Source organism: Sus scrofa, chromosome 14 (assembly GCF_054392235.1).
Source record: "Sus scrofa isolate SSC_HxYL_T2T_F1_AM1 chromosome 14, Sscrofa_HxYL_maternal_Yorkshire_Landrace_v2.0, whole genome shotgun sequence".
NCBI classification, from domain to species: Eukaryota; Metazoa; Chordata; class Mammalia; order Artiodactyla; family Suidae; genus Sus; species Sus scrofa.
In genome coordinates, this window is record NC_139396.1 from 137754741 (window position 1) to 137775252 (window position 20512).

At 37.6% G+C, this 20512-nt stretch overlaps 1 protein-coding gene across 3 annotated transcripts in view; it reads right to left on the minus strand.

The window, feature by feature from the left end:
- Positions 1-433: 433 nt before the first annotated feature.
- CFAP43 (cilia and flagella associated protein 43) overlaps positions 434-20512 on the minus strand; it is a 128265-nt gene continuing 108186 nt past the window's right edge. For all 3 annotated transcript variants that reach the window (XM_084995350.1, XM_013983708.3, XM_021072818.2), the window contains 11 exons: positions 19957-20076; positions 18266-18373; positions 16258-16344; positions 15208-15296; positions 13103-13316; positions 11173-11285; positions 9620-9779; positions 4180-4344; positions 2129-2209; positions 1346-1499; positions 434-805 (listed from right to left, as the gene is read on the minus strand). In XM_084995350.1, the coding sequence (XP_084851476.1) occupies positions 639-805; positions 1346-1499; positions 2129-2209; positions 4180-4344; positions 9620-9779; positions 11173-11285; positions 13103-13316; positions 15208-15296; positions 16258-16344; positions 18266-18373; positions 19957-20076 (1458 nt within the window). In that variant the 3' untranslated portion in view covers positions 434-638. The remainder of the gene's footprint in view (positions 806-1345; positions 1500-2128; positions 2210-4179; positions 4345-9619; positions 9780-11172; positions 11286-13102; positions 13317-15207; positions 15297-16257; positions 16345-18265; positions 18374-19956; positions 20077-20512) is intronic.

Genomic DNA, 20512 nt, shown 5'->3' on the forward strand with positions numbered 1-20512 from the left:
CTGTTTACTAAACCCGATTGGGTAGGGTACAAAATTAAGTTCTGTTGCAATAAATATGAAATATTAAGATTGTTATGTTTATCTAAAAGAAAATATAATTTACAAATGATTTAGGGCTTGATAAAAGTGAACATCTTGTTTCCATTGGTAGGACAGGGAATAATATACATTCTGTCTTTTTATGGTCATAGAGAAATGCTTATTGAATAAAATGGGAAATATAGAGAATTATAAAAGATAAAAATCATTCATAATCTCAATGGTAATTTTATAAGATTAGAAATATCAGTAGTGACTAAGAATGATTTTTTTGACTTTAAGACTTGATATACTACTATTGTGAAAATAATTTTTGAACAAATTAAGACATTAAAATAGATCTTGAATACATTCTGGGTTAAAATCTTGTTCATTCTTAAATAAAAACAATCCATGATATTTGAGATATTTATTCATTCAGGACAAACATTTTTATAATGATTAAGGCTAAAATCAAATAATTTGCTATTAAAAATATGCAACTAAGAGGAGACTCTACTTTAATTTTCCGAGATGAGAGAAAGAGAAATCATTTCAACCAAATGAAATTATTTTTAAAATGAATGAATGATTTGGTCTTATGTTTCCCACGAGTATTTTTACATTTGAACAAGAGCAGGAAATGTTTTCATCCTTAATCTTTCAACTTCAGCCTGTAGTATTGAAATCTGCTCTGCTTGTTCTTTTGAAATTTTTGTTAACTTTTGTTGTTGCATCATGTTTTCATATCGTTCTTTTGCAATCTTTTCACAAGTCAGTTTAGACCCTATCCCAAAAATGAAGAAGGAATTAGTTGGAATTTGTGTGTGTGTGTGTGTGTCCTTTTGTCTTTTCTAGGGGCTATACCTACTAAGGGTCTAATCAGAGCTGTAGCCTCCAGCCTACGCCACAGCCACAGCAATGCCAGATCCGAGCTTCATGGACGTTCCCAGGCTAGGGGTCTAATCAGAGCTTTAGCTGCCAGCTTACACTATGGCCACAGCAGCGCCAGATCCGAGCTATGTCTGCGACCTATACCACAGCTCATGGGAACACTGGATCCTTAACCCACTGAGAGAGGCCGGGGATCAAACCCACAATCTCATGGTTCCTAGTCGGATTCATTAACCACTGAGCCACAACGGGAACTCCAGAATTAGCTGGATTTCTATCTATACTTTTATACAGGAACAACACCCAGAATCAATTAAATATATGAAACAAATACTGGTAGCTTATAACCACTGTACAGATTTTAGGAATCCTGATTACTTTTAAAGAAACTGACTATTGATTAAAGAAAAGACAAAACAAAACAATAACTTACCCACTGCATTACAGATGTCTTTTCTCTCCGAGACAGCCACCAACTCTTCTCGTAAGCTGCAGCTTAGAGTATAATTTGCTACATCTTTTTGACTGCTGCACCTTCCCAGTTTTTTAAGTAGTTTTTTGCAGTTTTCCACATTCTTTTTGTGGGTCTGAAATTTTTGTTCCCATAATACCCCACAAAAATAATTTTGAAAAAAAATAAAGACATTATTCTTAAAATTTAAATACATTGTCATCATGAAGATATCTTACCCACCATATCCCTAGTGTCTAGCATAATGCCTGCACATAGTAGGCACTTAAATTAGTTGTTGAAAGATAGAATGGTATGTTAACACACATTTTAGAAGAAATTTTTCTTATTCTTAAAAATGAGAGATTAAAAAACACATAGCCTTGAGATTACTTGGTTTCTACTTTATATATGCTACACGCAAAAAACAGCATTGTTAGGCAGTTAAGGTAAAGCAAAGCCTTCACAATGCCAACGACAGACTATTAACACTTCTACTACATAAATTCAAACTAAAGTGAAACAGGAAATTCGTATACTCAGATATCTCCCAAGGAACTGATTCAAATGTTTAAAGAGGTTCTTCAGGCTACCACAGTGGTCATGGTTGCAAAGATTTAGGGACCTCTAATTACAACCTGAATACCAGCATGAAAGGCCAAGATTCTGGTAGGTCCTATCTGAATTCATGATTTGAAAACTATTACTTTGTTCAAATCATTCACAGCTATTGGAATTATAATGATCAATATCTTTGATACCTACCTTATCTAAAACAGCAATGGTTTGCTCCATTATTCCAATTTGAATGGCAATCAGAGTCTCATAGTTTGGTTCATTTAGGAACTTTGAAAGAAAAAAAAAACCCACAGTATATGAAAGGATATTTTTCTCTGTTTATTTCAACAGATAATTTTATAAAGATTTTCTTAGTTTTCAAAGTTACTGTTTCTCATAAAAAATAATCTATCCAAGTTAGGATTGATCTGAGTTTTGTGCCATAGTATTTACCTACATTTAGCTATTGATACACTTACCTATATAGTACAATTACAAATGCCTAGAGTTTATTTTCTCTTTCATTTATTCATTCATTTATTCAACTCACCAAATATTTATTGTGTCTCATTTGAGAGTGTCTCATATGAGTTCCATATTAACAATGTCCCAGTTAAAGACACTGAAGGAGATAGCAAAGATAGATAACATGACCTAGCCTTCAAGAAAAAAAGAACAGGAGTTCCCGCCGTGGCACAGAGGAAACGAGTTTGACTAGGAACCATGAGGTTGCGGGGTTGATCCCTGACCTTGCTCAGTGGGTTAAGGATCCAGCATTGCTATGAGCTGTGGTGTAGGTCTCAGACGCGGCTCAGATCTGGCATTGCTGTGCATCTGGAGTAGGCTGGCAGCTACAGCTCCAACTGGACCCCTAATCTGGGAACCTCCACATGCCGTGGGTGCAGTCCTAGAAAAAGACTAAAAAAAAAGAAAAAGAGAACATGTAGTATGATTAGTTGCCAAGAGATATGTAAAGTGGCATGCAAAATAAAAGGTGGTTTGAGATGGGTTATGATTTCTCTGAACTGGGGAAATCAAAACCCTTTGTGGATGAGATGGTATTTAAACTATAGCTTGAAAAATAAATTTGGAATGGGAAGAAAAAAAAAAAAGGAAAAAGAAAACCAACAAGGAAAGATATTCCAGTAGAAGAACCAGTGTTAGCAAAGGCACAGAGGTAGAATCCTAGAAAATGAAATCGGTTTGGTTTAAGAATACTGATGTTTAAGAGGAACAATGGAACAATGGGAATGAGTTTGAAAACACAGGTTGAAGGACACTGAATGCCACCTAAAGATTGCAGAATTCAATTGCCAGGTAAGAAGAGGCAGTTTCAAAAGTCTGAGCAGAGTAGTAGTGTTACTAGAGTTGAATAAGAATGGTAATCTGACATAACAGTATAGATTAGTGAAAGACCCAAGGTCAAGAGACCAGTTAGGAGATTATTATGAAATACTCTAAACCATTAAAAAGGAAGGATTGAAGCAGGGTAAAGGCAGTGGACAGAGAGAATGAGAATAAATGGGTAAACTATGCAAGGCTTAGGAGACAAGGGAAAGAAAGGAATCAAAGAGGACAACAACTTTAACTCTGAGTGAGTGGCCGAAAGAACAGAAATAAGCAAAACAAGAAGAGATGTTGGGAGGTAGGAAATATAGAAATAGAGCTTGAGAGAGGTTAGGTCAGACAGCTTGGATTGGAATTGGAATTGAATTGGAATTCAGAGAGCTTGGGTGGATCTTTTAGCAGTGGGCATAGAAGTTATTAGAAAGATCATCAAAGGAGAGGGCATAGAAAGAAACACAGAGCTGAGGGCAGAATCATAAGGAATAGCTATATTTAAGACTCAGAAATAAAAAAGTAATCAGGAAAAAAGGCAGAGTGGTCTGACACGTTGGAAGAAAACCAGGAGAAAACAGGGGTGATTAAAGCCAAAAAAATGGGAAATTAAGAAGGAAGGTGGTCAAATGCCACAGAGGATGGTGAAGACTGGGATAGAGATCTCTAGATTTGACATTCAGAAAAATCCTTGGTGAACTGCGAGATAGAACTACACTACTGAGAGGGGCACAAGGAAGCAGAGGAAACAAATGTAAACTACTGGAAGAAAAGCACAAAATTCATAGTCACATTACGAAATACTACTGGTTTAGAATATGCTTGACATGGTAGAGGCTTCTTATTAAATACCAGTTGAATAATGAATACGTCAAAGAATGAAATTGAAATTATATAGTTGGGCGACAGGGAGAACTTACCTTTTGACGATCTCTTGAAAAAAACAGCATCTGAATATCCCAAGCCTTCTGATTTAGATCTTCCATTTCCATCTCCATTTTCTTATGTTCCCACTCAATCTGAAATATTCCTTTATGAACATTTTTACTTTCCATCATGCTAGCAACTTTCTTTTGTCCTTGAGTCTTAAAAAAAGTACATTTTGATATTCATATAATATGTTTCTGCATACAGAATATAGATTATTTGAAGCTGACTGATTTTCTTAGAAAACACTTAGAACACATTTAATTCTACCTTCTTTTTAAAAATGTAGATATATAAAAAACTTACTTCATGGGCACAATCTTATCACTATAAGGCAAGATAATTACTAAACAGATGGATTATAAGATACATTTGAGTGCCATAGCAGATTTACTTTTATGGCAATGATCAGATGGGTTTTGCCATCACCAATATACATTTGTACCCTTACTCAGCCCTGCTCCTTGACACTATAGATAAAGGATTGTAGTTTAATGCAGCCAGACACAACAGTATCTGGTTGTAGCTAGTGAAAAAGCAAAAATATTGAATGAGTTAAATATGATAGTTAAACATCTAGACATTTTGTACTTCATTTCAAATTGCCTACATGAAATTAGGAATATTTTGGAGTTCCCATTGTGGTGCAGCGGAATGAATCCAACCAGTATCCATGAGGATGAGGGTTCAATCCCTGGCCTCACTCAGTGGGTTAGGGACCTGGCATTGCCGTGAACTGTGGTGTAAATTGCAGATGTGGCTTGGATCCTGTGTTGCTGTGGCTGTGGTGTAGGCAGGCAGCTGTACCTCAGATTCCACCCCTAGCCTGGCCCTGAGAACTTCCAGATGTCATGGGTGCGGTCCTAAAAAGGAAAAAAAAAAAAAAAAAGAAAGAAATTAGGAATATTTTCATGAAGTTGTTCTCCCAGATTGCTAACAATGAAACTATCATGTCTCTAAAATAAATTTGGGACTTCCTGTCATGGCACAATGGCTAACCAACCCGACTAGGAACCATGAGGTTGCGGGTTTGATCCCTGGCCTCACTCAGTGGGTTAAGGATCCAGCATTGCCGTGAGCTGTGGTATAGGGTGCAGACGTGGCTCGGACCTCACATTGCTGTGGCTCTGGTGTAGGCCGGTGGCTACAGGTCCAATTGGACCCCTAGCCTGGGAACCTCCATATGCTGCGGGTACGGCCCTAGAAAAGACAAAAAAAGAAAAAAGAAAAAAAAATTTGTATGTGAGTGGGTTCCATCAGTTAATATTTTGTATTTTTCCTCTCTTCTCCTTTAAAAATTTAGCTTTTTAAAGTCCATGCCACTAGACTATATCACTGCTATTCTTTTTAAAAATGATTTTCATCTTCTGATCACTGCTTGGCCTCAGTTCCTTGAATTTCCCACTTTCAATGATCTGTTCTCTATCTCGCTCTGCCACCCAACTCTCATGATCATTTCCTTGCTCTTGTCATCACCAGCTCCAAGATCTTAAAGTCAAGCATTTCTCCTAAGATCAAGTATTTCTCAAATGGGGGAAATACTGCCCCACCAGGAGACATTCACTGTTTGAAGATGTTTTTGGATGACACAACAGGAGGAGGGCATTTCTACTGGAATCTGGTGGTTAGAGGCCAGGGCCAGGGATGCTGCTAAATTTTGCACAATACAAGGGATATCTCTCCCCAACAAATAGTCATCAGCCCAAAAATGTCAATAGCGCCAAGGTTGAGAAACATCGCTGTGGAACTACCACATCTCTCTGCTTTCATTTCAGTCAACTTTTTCATAATATTTATTTATAGTTCCAATCTCTACTTCCTAACTTTGTGTTTTTTCTTCAGCCATCACCAACTGAACTCTTGTCCCAAGCCTCCACTGAGGCTCCTCTTGTCAAGAAATTGACATAGTGCATGACCCTCTCCTCCTTGGACCTGTTTCTCTCATCGTTTCCTTCTATCTCACTGCAGCTCCTTCTCAGTGTCCATACTTAACTCCTTCTCTGTTAGATCTTTCAGAGTTGGACTTTGGGTGTTGGCCCAAACTCCTTCTCTGTTATCTATCCACTTCCTAAGCAAACTCAAGCAATCTCATCTCATAAATTCTCTATATGTAAATAGCTACATGTAATAATCCATATGTAGTTAAATATATGTGATCTAAATATAGAAATACATGTCTCAAACTTGAATTCTGGCTGTCTGCTTGATATTTACATTGGGGTGTTCTACAGGCATTTCAAATTTAACAAAGGCCCAAACTCTTCATATATCCCCCACCCAAAGCTACATCTCCCCAGTCTTTCTCATGTCAGTTAATGACATCATCATCTCAGGTGCTCAAAAGCCAAAATTTTAAGATTTATTCTTGATTTCTCTATCTTACCCTTCACATTCAATCCATCAGCAAATCTGATGATTGTTGCTCCTACCCTAACATCAAAAATTGTAGGAGGAGTTCCCGTCATGGCACAGTGGAAATGAATCTCACTAGGAACCATGAGGTTGTGGGTTCAATCCCTGGCCTCGCTCAGTGGATTAAGGATCCGGCATTGCTGTGAGCCGTGGTGTAGGTCACGGACATGGCTCGGATCTGGCGTTGCTGTGGCTCTGGTGTAGGCCAGCAGCAATAGCTCCAACTGGACCCCTAGCCTGGGAACCTCCATATGCCATGGGTGTGGCCCTAAAAAGACAAGAGACAAAAAAAAAAAAGAAGGAGAATTAAAAACATTCTGAGATAAAAAAAAAAAACTGAGGGAGTCCATCATTAATAGGACTTCTGCTCTACAAGAAATGCTAAAGGGAATCCTTCATGTTGAAATGAAAAGTCAATAGACTATAACTCAAAGCCAGAGAAGAAATAAATTTTTAAAAAACCAAAATAGAAAATATAACTATATAGGTAAATTTAAAAAACCCATATTATTGTATTTTGGTTTGGAAATATATATGGCAAAGGACAAGAGAATGGGGATCAAAATGGTACTAAAAAAAATCAACTATATACAAAAGAAGGCAATAATGGAGGGGCTGAACAACTAAAAAATATGATATGCAGAAAGCAAATACCAAAATGGCAGCAGTAAGTTCTTCTTTACCGGTAACTACTTTAAATGTAAATGCACTGAAGTCTACAATTAGAAGGCAAAGATAGGCACAATGAGTTTTAAAAAGATCCGACAATATTCTGTTTAGAAGAGATTCATTTGAGGTCCAATGACATAAGTAGCTTGAAGGTGAAAGGATGGAAAGATATCTTCCACGCAAATTATAACCCAAAGACAGCTGGAATGGCTATGCTAACATCAGAGAAAATAAACTTCAACACAAAAATTGTATTTTATATGCTGATAGGAGGCCAATACTTCAAGAAGATATAATAATTATAAACATATATGTACCTAAAAACTTCAAAATATATGAAGCAAAAATTGACAGAATTGAGGAGAAATTGACATTTTAATGACAATAATTGGAGACCTAAATATCCTACTTTCAATAATGGATATAACAAGTATATGGAAGATCAGTAAGGAAATAGAAGTTTTAAACAACACTATAAACTAATTAGAAATAAGAGAAATACACAGAATGCACCCTCAATAAGAGCAGAATATACATTCTTTGCAAATGCAAATGGAACATTTTCAAATATAGACCATATGTTGGGCCATAAAATGAATCCTAATACATTTTAAAAGGTGGAAATCATGCAAAATATCCACTCTGACCACAAGGGAATGAAACTAGAAATCGATAACAGAAAGAAAACTGGAATATTTACAAATATTTAGAGATTAAACAACACATTATTAAATAATCAATAGTCAAAGAAAAAATCAAAAGGGATACTAGAAAATACTTTGAAATGAATGTAAGTGAAAACATAATATACCAGAACTTATACCAATCCTTCTCAAACACCTAGCAAAAAAACTGAAGAGGAAGGAATACTTCCAAACTCATTTTATGAGACCATCATTACCTTATTCTCAAAGCCAGACAAAGGTACCATGAGAAAAGAAAATTACAGGTCAATATCCTTCATGGACATATATGCAAAAATCCTCAACAAAATATTAGCAAACCAAAGTCAATGGTACATTAAAAGGATCACACATATGTACTAGACATGTGTTCAAATTGCTGAAAACCAAAGATAAAAAGGAAATATCAAAGGCATACACACTACATTAAGAACAAAGATTAAAAAGGTACAGTAGACATCTTGTCAGAAGGTCTGTAAGCCAGAAGATGAACACCTTTAAAGTGAAAAGAATGAGAAAGAACCTGTCAATCCAGGGAACTCAGTAAAATATCTTTCAACAATAAAGATGAATCAAAGATAATTTCAGACAAAGAAAAACAGGAGAATTCATTATCAGCAGACTTGCAATTCAGGTAAGTTAAAAGAAATTCTTTTAGTAGAAGTTATATAATAAAAGGGAGAAATTTCAATCCATACAAAGAAAGATCTCTTGAAATAGCAAAATTGAAGGGAAATAGAAAATGCTTTTTTCTTATTTTTCATAACTCTAAAAGGTAATTGACTATCTAAAGCAAATATAATAATGTATTGTGGGTTTAGAAAATTTATAAGTAAAATGTATAGCAACAGTAGCACGTAATTCCCACATAGCACAAAATCCCCAAATGTTTGGAAATTAAATAACACACTTCTAAATAATCCAAAGTAACTTCTAATAGGAAGTTACAAGGGAAATTAGATATTTTAAATGGAAAGAAAATAAAAATATAAACTATCAAAATTTAGTAGAATGCAACTAAAATAGTGCTTAGAAAGCAATTTATAACATTAAATGTTTATATTAGAAAACAAGCAAGGTCTGAAATCAATTATCTAAGCTTATCAAGCTCATCTTAGATGGGTAGATTTGGCCTAACAAAATGATGGTATGTATATGAGAATGAACATTTAGCCATGTGGACCTGAACTTCTTTTACCTTAGAGGTATCTGAGAAGCTTTTAAAAAATACCCATGCCTAGGGGTGGGGCCTGGAAACAGCTGTAAACTTGTTCAGGTAATTCTTTTTTTTTTTTTTTCTTTTTAGAGCGACACCTGTGGCATATAGAGGTTCCTACGCTAGGGGTTGAATCGGAGCTACAGCTGCCGGCCTATGCCAGAGCCACAGCAACATCAGATCCCAGCCATGTCTGTGACCTACACTACAGCTCATGGCAACGCGGGATCCTTAACGCACTGACCAAGGCCAGGGATCAGCCCGCAGCCTCATGGTTATTAGTTGGATTCATTTCCTCTGTGCCACAACGGGAACTCCATTCTTCAGGTAATTCTAACGTACAGCCAGAGTTAACTGAATGAATAATTTATCATAGACATGGGGAGAATACGAAAAATATTTGGTACGGTAGGTGATATGTTGTTTTTTTCCTCCTTAAAACATGCTAATTACCCGAATCACAGAATTCAAGTCTTCAATTATGTTCTTGTTGATGAGGATTGCATCAGGATACTCCAGCAGGAACTGGAAATTCTCCAGCTCTACTTGTCCTTGTTTAAGGAGGATCTGGATTGTCAAATTCAACTGGAATTTCACTTTGTCTTCCTGTAGTCTAAATTGAAGAAGATTTCAAAGTAAACAGTTGTAATATATTTATACTCCAGATTTCACCTATCATCTGATATATAAATTTAATAAAATGTATCTGGTATACAAATTCAAAATTCAAACTTAACTTTCCCTAAGCTGAAGGAAAACAAGCTTTCCTAAAGGTCCCTATGATACCTCTTCTTACTGATACGAAATCACCCTTGGGCTGCTCAAAGAATAGTACAGACAGAAACACATTCATAAAGTTTTACTTCATAAAGACTCATATGGTTTTGACTGTAAGTAGAAGAAAATAGAAATGCTACAAATAACAAATCTATTAATAGTTGTGAGACTTTGTGTATTGACCTTTGAGATTATATTAACAGTGTTTAATCTGCATGCTACTTATCAAATCTATTTTGGGGTAATTCATATTCCTATTTATTGCCTACATCCGAAAATGATGTTTAATGATGAATTTGGTAACATTTGAGAAGTATTTATCAATGTGGGTGTAAATATGGCCAAAAATGAAGCAAAGACTTAAAACAGTATCCTAGTCACTCAGGGAATATAAATTCCCTTTGAAAAAAATTAGCTGCTTAGGTGTCTACATGGAAATTTGGGGATATCTGCTTAATTTTTCACAGAGTTTGTTTGGGTGGCTTGAGCCCAAAAGTACTTACTGGCAGAAACGTACTCTTTGCGTTTTTATGTGGAAGGAGATTAAACTAAAAGATTTTCCAAAACTTGCCTATTTGTTAAATAAGTCAGCATAGGAATATAGTCAATAATATTGTAATAATTTTGTATGATGATAGATGGTAACCAGACTTATGGAGATCACTGTGTAATTAGAGACAATCAAATCACTATGATGTGCATCTGAAACTAATATTTTAAATATTACATTATCTTATATTGCAAAATCATATTGTAAATATAACATTTAATACTTTAATTTTAAAAAATGAAAAAAATTGAAAAGTGAAAAAAAACCTTGACCATCTACAATAAGAACAGTGGAGCACGTAGGTAAATTTCATTCTGAAATAAGGTCTTGGAGTTCTCTTGTGGAGCAACAGGTTAAGGATCTGGCGTTGTCACTATGGTGACTTGGGCTGCTGCTGTGGTGCGAATTTGATCCCTCACCCAGGAAATTCCACATGCTGTGGACGCAGCCAGAAACAAAACAAAACAAAGAAAACAACACAAGAACAAAAAAGAGAAATAATGTCTTATATAACAAAATGCACTTTCTCAAAGAGAAGTTACAAAGCCATGAGTAGGTAAGTCTGTTGGAACTGTAAATCAGTGAGTCGGCATTCTCCCCCGCCCCCATGATAACACAACCTAACTCAGCCTTAGCTCAGATTTTGAATAAATGATAGTGAATGAAAGATTCAAATTACAGGACGAGCTCATGGAGCACTTTTTCAATTTCCTGTTGCACCCTCTCATCATCTTCTGTTCTCCTCCGGAGGAAAGCCACCATTTCCATTAAGCCAGCTGCTTTCTGCTTTACCTGAAGAAATCAAACCACAAACATCTCAGAACATATGGAACTTTAGAAATAAAGGCAAACTAATTTTAAAGAACTTAAGAAAATACACCTCTTTTTTTTTTTTTATGGCCCCACCCTTGGCATATGGAATTTCCCAGGCCATGGATTGAATCTGAGACACAACTGCAATCTACGCCACAGCTGCAGCAATGCCAGATCCTTCAACCCGCTGTGCCAGGCCAGGGACTAAACCCATGCCACAATGACCTGAGCTGCTGCAGTTTGATTCTTAACCCATTGTGCCACAGGAGGAACTCCAGGAAATATATATCTTTTAACTTTGTTACATAACCTTAATATTCCCATCTTTCTAAGAAAAACAAAAATTTAAATCCCTGACCTTATGTAATATAAGAGATCTAAAACTTAAATGGTACATCCCATGAGTAATTAGAAAACTATCAAATTTGCTTCTCACTGAAAGTCAATATGCAAGCAACTAGAATTTTTCTTTTTCCTCCTTTTGTCCTTTTAGGGCCGCACCCGCAGCATATGGAGGTTCCCGGTTCGGGGTCTAATTGGAGCTGCCAGCCTACATGAGAGCCACAGCAACGCCAGATCCAAGCTGCGTCTGCAACATACACCACAGCTCAAGGCAACGCTGGATCCTTAACCCACCGAGGGAGGCCATGGATCGAACCCACAACCTCATGGTTCCTAGTCGGATTCATTTCCTCTGTGCCACGATGGGAACTCCCATAGAATTTTTCTTATGTCTGATCATCTTAGATAAAATTTTACAATCATAGATACTTAATGAAAATACACCAGCCTGACACAAGTGGCACTGAATTTAGGGAATTTGGGGGAGGGGAGGCAGGGTTTGGTCAAGAAGCAACAAGAGAAGGAGTTCCCGTTGTGGCTCAACAGGTTAAGGACCCGACCACTGTCTCCATGAGGATGTGGGTTTGATCCCTGACCTCACTCAGTGTGATAAGGATCTGGGGTTGCCATTAAGCTACGTTGTAGGTTGCAGATGTAGCCCAGATCTGATGTTGCTGTGGCTGTGGTGTAGGTCTCACCTGCAGTTCCGATTCAACCCCTTGCCCATGGAATGTGCCACAAGCGTGGTCATTAGAAAAAAAAAAAAAGCTACAAGAGGAAGGATTCTCAAATCGCTACCTTTTGTTACTGTAAAAAAAATATCTTAGTGAAACCATAAATTGGGCTTTGGTAATATATCATTCTAATCTATGCAAAAAGAGATGAGGGCTACTCAACACCAGAGCAGGCAGGAGAAGGGAAGTTGTATTTACAACAGTGTTATCTAAGAAAAATGCCATGTGTACATCAATACAGGCCATGTATGTAATTTTAAATTTTGTATAAGCCACATTATAAAAGTGAAATAAAACAGGTAAAATTAATTTTACTATTTTATTTAACACAATGTATTCAAAACATTATAATTTCAACATATAGAGTATAAAAAATGTTGACACATTTACCATTCTTTTTTTTACAGTCTTCTAAATCTGTGTGTATTTTCCATTTACAGCATATCTCAATTAAGTTTGTCCACATTTATTTCAAATGAAAAATAACCACGTGTGGCTAGTGGCTATCATTTTGGACAATGTGGGTCTACAAATCCAGGCCTGTACTTAGTCCTCAATAGGACTAAGATTAATATTTTATTACTTCATCATTATTATTAATATTACTAGCAGGAAAACTGAAATAATTAGCTTTTCTAGAAGCACTGACCACCATAATATTTTATGCTAGTACACTAAATGAAATGAAAGGAAATAAAATAATAAAATGTGATTATATACTTTCTGTTCATTTTCCACTTTTGCTCGTCTGGTCACGCAGAAATGCTCCCAGACCGAGGGGTCCAAGCCTTCTGGCATGTTATTAATATTGTCCAAGTCATCCATGGCTTTCATTAGCTGGGCAAAGGCATCCTTATTCAATTTCCCAGATCCTGGTCGTTCTCCAAAAGGCACAAGACTGGTTGTATCTGCGTGCACTTTCTGTCTGTGAATCCTGGTATTACCAATAAAAGCGTATCAACCTTTCATATTCTCACACACACAAACTTACTGTTAAATAATATAACCCTTAGCATAGATGTAACACTGCATGATGCTTCCTAAAGGTGGATTACCCTAAAGAGAAAAGCATTAAAGGTGGATTACCCTAAAGCGAAAAGCAGCCACTTGGACTTTCTTCCGTCCTCTCTTGATCCCCAGGACATGACCTTGGCTGGACTATTGATGTCCCCAACTGCTGTCAGCACTGGCAGCTTTATATGCATTAGAAAACAGTTCCCTTCTGGGCATTTTAAGCAGACGAGTAAATGCCTGAGAGAAGTGAGGTTCTGTTCCACACATTCCCTGCTGGTATCCTTGTTGCAGGTGAGTAGCCTGGAAGATGTTCGGATATATGTGCAACTAGAGAAGCACCCCTTTTTATCTACATTAGTGGATTAGTTTTGTATCCTTGGGCTGCAGCTGGGAAAGAGGAGGGTACAGAGGTTTGTACTAGACACTCACTTTCAAGGTGCTTTCCAACACATTGTGAGGTTAGTATTGTTATCCTCTTTCTCTAGATGAAGGAAGTGAAGCTCTGAGAGAAGCGACTGGCCAAGGCCACAGCTTTGACAGATGTGGAGCTTGGATTTAAAGCTAATTCTTTTGGATGATACTTAAGCTTTTTCCACTGCTGCCTCCCAATATATGGGAGTCTCATTTCTTTCTTCATAGGTTTATAAAACTCTCTCCTCTAAAAATAGGGAAACCAAGATATAAGGCTTATTCTAGGTTGAATTCCTCAGGTTGCATACAACCTGCCAAAGGTGAGAGAATGAGTTTGTATCTCAGATACAAATGAGCCCATACATTGGTGACAAACTCCATGATTTTTATATTATGCTTGATTAAAAATTACGGAAATCTGAATTGATAAAAATCTGAAAGTCTGTGAAATGTAATTCTTATGCTACTCTAAGTATAAAAATCAGATATTTTAAAACTCTTTTGGGGAGTTCCCCTTGTGGTTCAGTGGCTAACAAACCTGACTAGGAACCATGAGGATGAGGGTTCGATCCCTGGCCTCGCTCTTTGGGTTAAGGATCCAATGTTGCTATGAACTGTGGTGTACGTCGCAGACATGGCTGGGATCCCACGTTACTGTGGCTGTGGTGTAGGCTGGCAGCTGTGGCTCCAATTTGACACCTAGCCTGGGAACTTACACATGCCATGGGTGCGACCCTAAAAAAAAAAAAAAAAAAAAAAAAATAGAAAAAACAAATCTTTTGATAATGATTACTTTCAATCATTTATTCTGGCATTTTTCAAACTTTGTCTTGAATACACTCACATGAGATGCTCCAAAGAAGGGGATTTGTGGTCGAAAACATCTGGAAAACACTGCTTACTCTATTTCTTATACTTGGGGATGCAAAGACTACAATTTCTGAAAAGTTCCTCACTAAAGAAAACTTCCACTCAACTTTTTCTTTTTCAACCAGTATTTCCTCACACTTATTTTGTCCTGGAAGCCTTTAATGTGTAATTACAATTCATATCACAAGGGACTCATACTTGGTGAACACATCTTAGGAAAAACAGTTTAAAAATCTGCCTGTCATCCATGACTTAGGAAGAACTATTTTTGTGTGTAAAATAGAATCTATAATAACACTATGATTACCTAGATACTTAACTGTTTTTAAATAATGAAATCATTAGTCACGACCTACAGTAAGACATAAAAATAATCTTTAAATACCGTGAATTATGATCAAGACACTTGAGCATTTTCACATATAAAAAGATGCTACACTGAATATTACCAACCAATTGGGAGAAAAAGCTGAAGTCTAATAACACATTTTTTTTTTTCTTAGAAACATGACAGCAAAGGAGAAACAAACCTTGGTCGGCGTTTAAACAGTTTGTATAGTATATCCACCTGATGACTGGGAATTTCAGAAAACTCCTTTTTAAAGCTACGATCCAGAACCTAAGGAAAAAACATATCATTGTCAGGATTACAACTTTTTTCAGAAGCCTTTTATTTGTTGACAATACTATTTAAGATTGAGAGTTGTATCACTGATTTTATAGGTCCATGAAAACTTGGTTTATAAATAGACTTGTGGGAAGGTGACCATTCACTGTGCAAAGATTTCTAAAAGGCTTACTTTTTTGTTTGTTTGTTTTGTTTTGTCTTTTTGTCTTTTTAGGGTCTCACCTGTGGCATATGGAGGTTCCCAGGCTAGGGGTCTAATAGGAGCTGTAGCTGCTGGCCACAGCCACAGCCACAGCCACAGCAACGCCAGATCCGAGCCGCATCTGTGACCTACACAACAGCTCATGGCCATGCCGGATCCTTAACCCACTGAGCGAGGCCAGGGGTTGAACCCACAACCTCATGATTACTAGTCAAATCCGTTTCCACTGCGCCATGACGGGGACTGCCAAAAAGTTACTATTCAAAGCACCTCAGTAAATTAAAAATATTATTTCATATAAGAGGTCTTAGAAATCACTCGGAACTGACATTTCACAAAGTAAGATTTACTGGTGAAACATGCAAGGTACCTCTATTTTATCCCATTCTACTCTTCTGTTTGCTCTTCTATCCTATTCTTTTCCATTACAAATCTGCTAGTCATAGCCTACTAAACTGACTTCATAACCAACTAATGGGGCTTGCAACTGAAGTTTTAAATGCCCTAAAGTCTAGATGAGCTCTCTCTTTTTTTGTATAAGAGAAAGCTTAAACCAGAGAAGTTTACGAAAATTTATTTTACACAATGAGTTTTAGAATATGCAGTGATACTGAATGAAGTTCACCTATAACTGTAAATTACAGAAGAAAAATCTATGAGGAAATTAAATCATATCCCTTATAATCTTGCCCAAATCCAGGCAGCAGCAACTCTACTGCATTGGTGAGTGGATGAGACAATAGGTCTCACTTTGTCTTCTGCCAGTAAGTTGTCATAGTGTTCCTTGTACACATCAAGGTCTTCTCTTGATTTCCGGACGACTTCTGCTGTCTGGCTCTGTAATAATATTAGGAAGAGAAGATTGGGACTGGAGATTTTTCAAGATAAACAAAAATATTGGGAACACTAAAATGAACAAAAAATTGCCTAGTACAAGATAAATGTGAAGTATTGATTACAGATAACATTCATAGAAGAAAGTAAACCGACTAGAGACTTTGAAAGGACAAACATCTAATCACTGGTTTTGAAGCATGGCCAGGTCTGGGTGTGAGTGTGACTGTGGAGCACACTGCATTCTTGGCAGGGCGGTATGGATGAATGGTGAAATTGCACAGACTCAGGAGTCACATGGACCGGGGGGTCTGAGAGACTGACTATATAAATGGATGATGGCCAGACAATATATGAAAACAGAACTCTGACCAACAACCTGCAACCAGCCAGGAAGCTGAACCACAACCACCGTAGCAATCTGTCCTAAATCATCAGGACTTGGTCAATAACTTTCAGCTTTCCTAATTTTTGCCACTATTTTGAACTTAGGACTAACCAGAGAAAGCCAGATCTGCTTCCCAAACCAATCACATAGGTTGCCCAGCTTCTAATTAAGTTGCCCCATGCTTTCCCATGTCAGCTGCAATCAGGGTTCACCTGAGGCCCTTCCTTCTTTTCATTATAAAGCTTTCCCATTCCCCTGCCTGCCTTTGAGTGTCTGCCATACGCAAGTGCCCTTACTATACCACACTCTAAATAGCCTGCTTATTCTAATTTGGAAGGTCTTTTTTTTTTTTTTTTTTTTCCCTGCAGTTCCAATTTCTTCTGCTACACACTAGTGAGTGACTTAGGCCTGTTACCAGTACCTCTGAGACGGACTCCTCACCTGTAAAAGAAATTCCATTGCTGTGGCTCTGGTGTAGGCCGGTGGCTACAGCTCCGATTAGACCCTTAGCCTGGGAACCTCCATATGCCGCGAGTGCAGCCCAAGAAATAGCCAAAAAAAAAAAAAAAAAAAAAAGAGGAGGAAGGAAGGAGGGCGTAGGACCGGTCTGACCCTCTGGTGGGGCGTATATGTGAGCGTGCTTTTCTGTCTTTTACTCCCATCTCTCTACTTTGGAATATTGCCCGCACAACAGATCAACCACAAAAGGAGGATGGGGAGAAGGAAGAAACAAGCAGAAGCCCGAGCCACTGGAACAGCTGAAGTCTCGCTGACGTCGTGGGGAATCAACAGGTCAAAAAGGTGATCCGATCGGTCTGTCAAAGGGTTATTTTGTCTACACAACACGGCACAGCTGGTTCGAAAAAAAAAAAAAAAAAAAGAAATTCCATCCTCTGTAGGGTTGTTATGAGAAGGGTTGTATTTAGAAGGTGTTTTGCATGTGATCTCATAAGAAAATAAGTACATATGTCATATGATACTTTATTCTTTCATAAATGTCCTTTATTAATACCACTAATAAAAGGTGACATCTTTTGAAAATTATCATGTGGCAAGCATTTTGTATTCATTGTCTCTTTAATGAAACATATATATTCATGCTCTACTGATTAGATAGAGATTTTCAGAATATGACAGCTTTTCATTCTATAAGCTAACTCACTACTTATGCATTTAGTGAAATTTATGGTGCCAAATGGTCCTGAGAGAACAATATTTCCCATTATGTCTTGCCCAAGATCCCACAGCCAGTTATTGGTTAAAAGCAGGTTCTTTCAAGTATGAAGCCACATGGCCTCATTTTATAAACCATTTGTCATATGAATGTCACACAGTTCTTCTGACTAAATGACTGCAGGCGCAGAATCACATAACGTTATGAACAGACTGGAGTGGGTGCTTTTACCTGACCCTGGAGTAAAGTCCCAGTCAGGGAGACAACATACACAGTTGCAGGAATATTGAAGGAAGGAAGGTCTAGGTGTGTAAGCATTTGTCAGAAAATGCTTGTGCTCGGAAATCAGGCACCGTACTTACTTTCTCCTCCTGCTTCCGTGTAAGGTAGTTGTTCAAGAATGTTTCTCTGGAGCTTATTTCTTCATCCAACAGTAAAGAAAAAACAAGGTTGTTTATCTTCAATTCCTCCTGTACAAGTATTTAAAAGGAGGGGAATGATCAAAACTCTACCTGAGAAAGAATTTTCCACTGAGGGTCATAAAGACTAGGCATTCATCAAGCAAGATTATAATATAAAAGGAAGAGAAATTCTTTCTAAAAAGAAGGGAATATAAACTGTTGCAATAACTACACTGTTATTTTTACCTTTTTCAATTTTTTAATGTTGCATAAAATATATACATAGTTTATTTACATAGTGTATTTACATTAAAGCAAATGTATGGTCCAGGTTAGTTATTATAAAGGCAAAACACCCTAGTAATCACTGCTCAGTTAAAGAACTAGAACTTCACTGCCTAAAGCCCTTTCCATGTGTCCCCACCATAGTCAATCCCAATAATAACCACTGTCCTGACTTTTATAGTAATAACTCCCTTGTGTTTCTCTGTAGTATTATTATCCAAATATGTATCTCTAGGCACTATTGTATAACTTGTCTATTAGAAAATTGTCACATTTTAAAAGTCTCGGAGTTTCCGTTGTAGCTCAGCAGTAATGAACCTGACTAGTATCCATGAGGACGTGGGCCTCGCTCAGTGGGTTAAGTATTGGCATATGGAGGTTCCCAGGCTAGGAGTTGAATCAGAGCTACAACTGCTGACCTACACCACAGCACACCAATGCTGGATCCGAGCTGCATCTGCGACCTACACCATAGCTCATGGCAACGCCAGATCTTAACCCACTGAGTGAGGCCAGGAATCGAACCTGCATCCTCATGGATATTTGTTGGGTTTGTTAACCACCGAGCTGTGATGGGAACTCCTGCCAAATCAAATTAAGCCAGATTTTTCATCTGGTCTTTTTGGAGCAGGTGGATTATTTACTCATTCAAAATATAGTTTGAGCCCAGTGCTTTGCTAGTTACTGGAAATACAAGGATGCACAAGACAGACACAGTCCCTAACCTCATGGAGTGTATAAGTCTTGGGAGCATTAAAAAGTAATCTCATATAAATTAAAATTAAGTTTTAATAAGGGATAGAAAGTAAAAAAACAGAGTATATAACAAGAAGATCTAACCTACTCATCTGACAGATGAATAGATATAGCTGAGGAAGCAAAGAAGTTGGCAGAGAGTATTACTGGCAGAGTTGGGAGGAAGGAGGGGTGAACCAGGCCCAAGAGAAGCAGGAGTGGGGAGGGGGCACAGATGAGGCAGAGCAGGAGTCAGGGCCAGTGAGTGCAGGGCCTTGGTGTCAGACAGGGTGTTGGTCTTTATCTTAAGAACAATGAGAAGCCCTGGAGGCTCCTTAAAAGAAAAAGTCATGGGAGTTCCCACTGTGGTGCAGCGGAAACAAAATCGACTAGGAACCATGAAATTGCAGGTTTGATCCCTGGCCTTGCTCAGTGGGTTAAGGATCCGGTGCTGCCATAAGCTGTGGTGTAAGTTGAAGATGTGGCTCGGATCTGGTGTTGCTGTGGCTGTGGCATAGGCTGGCAGCTGTAGCTCCAGCTGGACCCCTAGCCTGGGAACCCCATATGTCACAGATGTGGCCTTAAAAGGCAAAAAAAAGAATGAGTCATATAAGTAAAAAGTTTTTATTTACCTGGTTGACAACCATCTCTGCTTTCACTCTCCTTTCGAAGAGTTTTTTCAAATGTTCATCAAAATTCTGTGTGTTTTCTTGAATAGAGTTTTGAAGTTTCTTCATTTCTGCTTCTAATGACTGAAAGGAAATCAACGGTGAAGTTAATGTTAATCAAATGTTCCTAGAAAGTGGTTTTTACATTTTCTCAAAAGGAAGGGGCAGGTGGAAGGCAGGCCTTGGAGGTATTCTGGGCACCCCCTGCAACTGGAGATGTTACTCCTGGGTCTCTCATATTGTGCATCTGAAATTTTTGCTTAAAAAAAGATCACACTGGAATAAAAAAAACAAAAAAACCCTCAGTAATCAGGGCTAATGATGCAAGCAGACAGAGGCCTAGTAAAACAAACTGCAACAAATCTTTCTAGAAAATTCTGATTCTATATAGGACAGAAATTTCCAGGCACACAATTTGGCCCTAAGAAATCTTGATTTAAAAAAAAAGTCATGAATACACTTGGTGCTTGAATAACATGGGTTTGAAATGCACCTGTTCATTTATAGATTTTTTTTCAAT